Source organism: Malania oleifera, chromosome 5, assembly GCF_029873635.1.
Source record: "Malania oleifera isolate guangnan ecotype guangnan chromosome 5, ASM2987363v1, whole genome shotgun sequence".
Classification (NCBI taxonomy): Eukaryota; Viridiplantae; Streptophyta; class Magnoliopsida; order Santalales; family Ximeniaceae; genus Malania; species Malania oleifera.
In genome coordinates, this window is record NC_080421.1 from 107,491,713 (window position 1) to 107,495,765 (window position 4,053).

Here is a 4,053-nt window from a genome sequence, read left to right on the forward strand (position 1 = left end):
AAAATATTCTTAACACAAAAATTGTGGCATGAGTTTATTTTTACATTACATATTTCATGAAAATATGAGTAAAAGTGACATGCATTGATTTTTACGTTACGTATTTCACGAAAATATGAATAAAAATGAGATTTTCATAATATTATTGTAATTTTATAAATTAATTTTATAATAAGATGTTTTCAAAATCCCTTATGACACAGATGATGCAAAAAATTACGAATGTTCGATACTGAATCTTAAAATTTAAACAGATCAGAATGCACTTACGTTGTTTCCAGAGAGATTTTATATGGTAGTGAATTTCTCTTGAGTGCACACCTTGGTCGAATTAGAATTTATAATTAAAATCTCATTTAATGATGATGTATGTTGATTCAGTTTGACCGACCAGCCAGTTAAGTTTAATTTTCAGACCGCACAATCTAGTCATGGGGATAAACATGACTTACGATTAATAGGCTTAAAGATGATTTTTTTTTTTTTATAGTAAGTGTATATACATATTTAATTACGTATACAGAACTATTGATTAATTGAAGAAAAAGTATATGTTTATGTGAACGTAGACATTTTTGTGCCTAAATAATGATTTAATAATGAAAAGTATATATACATGATTGAATATTATATTATAGTATTAAAATTTAAAAAGTTCAATTTAACAGTTATAATATATAATTATAAATTTTACTGTTATAGATGATAGTAAATGTTTTATATAAAAATTTTTAAATTTATATTTATTTTTAAAACAATTTTGCAGTTATAATATTAAATATTTTTTTACTAAATTAAAATATTATGAAAAACTCATTTTGGCCACATCATTTTGAAGAGTGTACCAGAAATTTTGCATAGTAAGTGCATGGGCGGAAATAAAAAGAGTATAGTAGAATAAAAAAATTAGCATAATATAATTTATAATATGTTTATATATTTTAAAATTTTAGAAATTTGTATTTTAATAGTTGAGACATATATTTATAATAAAACTAATTAGTGTTCTGGTAATAAAAATAATTTATATTTTTTTGCAATCACTAAAAAATTTATATATAAGAATCCAATCGGGTTCAGGTCTTTACATTACATATTCCTTATCAAGATGTACCAAAAAATGAATAGATACTCTTATCATCAAATATGGAAATATTAATTCCTCATCCAATTCCTTATTATGAACTCATAAGGAGTTTTACATCATCATTTGTTTTATCTCATCGACATAATTTTTTATATAACTAATTATATTTAGTTTATTATAACTATTTTTTTCTTGTTAAATTTGAAGGAGATATGAAGAGATTATGTTATGTCTAAATCGATTTACTAAAAGTAAGTGAGTCGATAAGTCATTAGATAATCTGGTGACTACTTTGAGTTTTCTCAAAATATGTATAGCTGAATCTTCAATAAGAGGAAAATCCGAAGGTCTCTTTTTGAATTTTATCCTTATGAAAAATAAGTGTAAAAAAAAAAACCAACACCAAAATTGAATTGATTTAATAAATTAGATTCGAATTCCATATTATACACTTAATTTTAACAAACATCCCCATGTGACGAGTCGAGTCAAACTTGCGAATTGTTAATTTTGAGTATTAAATGAGTTCCATCGAACTTTAAATAAAAATATTTGTAATTATTTTTCTAAATACATCGTTAAAATGTTCGAGGGAGCTGATAAATGTGCCCAAATATGAATAATAACATGCATCCACATCTTTTATTTTTAATAATAAAAAATTATTTTTTCAGAGGTAGATAAAATTATTAATAGAGTAACAAAAAGAGCTAGTTCTGTGTAATGACCAAATTAACCTTACGGTAATATATATATATATATATATATATATATATATATATATATATATATATATATATAAAGCATGACTAGCTTTCATCATATGACAGGTCTAATCTCACATAAACAAAGCATAAATAAAACATAAGAAATTCAATTAAGAAGCTAAACCTACGCCCGTAATCAGTCCTCGTAGGTCCGGCACTCCTTCGTCTCCGGGTTGTCCTTGCAGTACTCCTCCAACGGGTCGAACTCCTTCTTCCGGTCCCGGGCATGGCTCGCGGCGGCGCTTAGCTCCTCCACCTCGTCCCACGCCGCCACGCACTCTCCGCTCGCTGGATCGTCCGAGCACGTCTCCTCCGCGTTCTTTATGCTCTTCTCCACCTTCTCCGATATTTTATCCGGCGCGGCGGCCGCAGGGCGGAGTCGCAACGCGCCCGACCCGAACCCCTTAGACATCTTCCACGGGCGGTTCAGCTGCGGGGACCAGACGGGCCGGACCTTCGGAGCGTCTGGTGCCCTGGCCAAGACCCTGGGAGGGGCGGAGAGGCTCATGCCGGATATTGATGATGCCATTTCTTTCTTCTTTCTGTTATCTTTTATTCTTATTATTTTTTGGAGTGTGGGTTTTGGTTTGGAAGAGGGTGCAATATAACTGGAGCTGGAAATGCTTTGGGAACGCACACTTCTTATCAGGTGACAACCAATGGGAGGCTGCCACGTTAGGCTTATTTTGATATTTTTATTAAAAAAAATCCCATCCCTTGATGCCAGATATTTTTCACATTTTCTTCTTGAGAGTGGTTTTTGTTGAAGAAAGAAGCCTTTATTTTTTATTCTGAATAGGGGTGAGGGTGAGGTGAGTTTGATTAATTAATCAAAAAATTTTAGTTTAAAAATCTCCTTAATCGAATTGATCAAAATTTTATAATTAACCGAATTCAAAACTCATCAAACCGAATTTCGGTTAACCGATTTTAATCAATTTAATATTTTAAAATATATATAAAGATTTTTAATATATATAAAATATAAATAATATATAATTTTAATATATATAATATATAAAAAGAAATAAAATTTTAGTATATATAAAAAATATTTTAACATATTATATATATAATTATTTATTATTAATTTATATTATTTGATTAATTTGGATAACCGAAATAATCGAACCCAAAAACCAAATCAAAAATCAAAAAAATGAAATTCAACAAAAATGAAAATCAAATCGAATTGAATAAATTTTTAACCTAACCGAACTGACCGAATTTACTCGGTTAATTTAGTTTTAACCCAATTATGTCATCCCTAGTTCTGACTTTAAATTTTTTTTAGTTTGTAAATTTATTTTAAATTTCATCTAAATTTATAAGTTTAAATTTAAATTTTGAAATATTTGTTGTAAACATTATTAGAAAGTGCTTAGGTTTAATTTCACTTTCTTGACTTTTGAAAATAAAGTAAAAAAAAAAAAACTTATTAAAAGATTCATGTAAAATGGAATTGTTAAAAATAAATAAATTTTGAGTACTTAGTAAAAATATAATTAATACTTTTACCAAAATGAATGGTATAATATTTAACTTTTTTATGTTGTGGAATCACTCTCAAGAAAAGATACAAACAATAAATGCCCCCACGGGCATGGTGCGGTGAAAAGACATCAATAAGTAAGAAGGAGCATCGAGGGTTCAATTTCAAATAGATACACTTACGAAATCAGCGGTACCTATGGATAGTGAGAGTTTACACTGTGAGTTAGCAGGAACCGTGGATGGTGAGAGTTCGCTTTGTGAGCCAGCGGGGACCGTAGATGGTAATGGAAATATGTCTCGGGAGTCGAGTTGGCTGGACGTCCAACTGATGCATAGAAGCCGTGTCCGCATTCCGAACTTTACCTTGATTAGCAAGACTTGGGGACGGAGGACGCTAATCTGTAAGTTTGGTGCCGCACCAGGGGGTCCGAAGGGTTCGTTGATGGCTGAAGTTCCTATGTAATAAATAAAAAAATAAATACAGAAAAATAGAGAAAGAAATAACAAATTTACGTGATTGGGCAATATATCTATATCCATAAAATCCTTATGCAATTTCTACTATCATCAAATGATAACTATCTTAAGGTTTCAATGCTCAATTATAATATATATAGTCTCATATAAAAATTCCAAAATACTGTCAAGTGATAATATAATTGTATTATGTCTTTATTCAAATGTATTATACCATTTGATAAGTTT

General features: G+C 29.4%; 1 protein-coding gene across 1 annotated transcript; it reads right to left on the bottom strand.

The window, feature by feature from the left end:
• Positions 1–1,804: 1,804 nt before the first annotated feature.
• LOC131156771 (calvin cycle protein CP12-1, chloroplastic) lies at positions 1,805–2,574 on the bottom strand. Its single transcript, XM_058110707.1, has one exon. It carries the CDS (start codon positions 2,381–2,383, stop codon positions 1,991–1,993), a length of 393 nt encoding a protein of 130 aa, XP_057966690.1. The 5' UTR covers positions 2,384–2,574; the 3' UTR covers positions 1,805–1,990.
• Between the last annotated feature and the right edge of the window lie 1,479 nt (positions 2,575–4,053).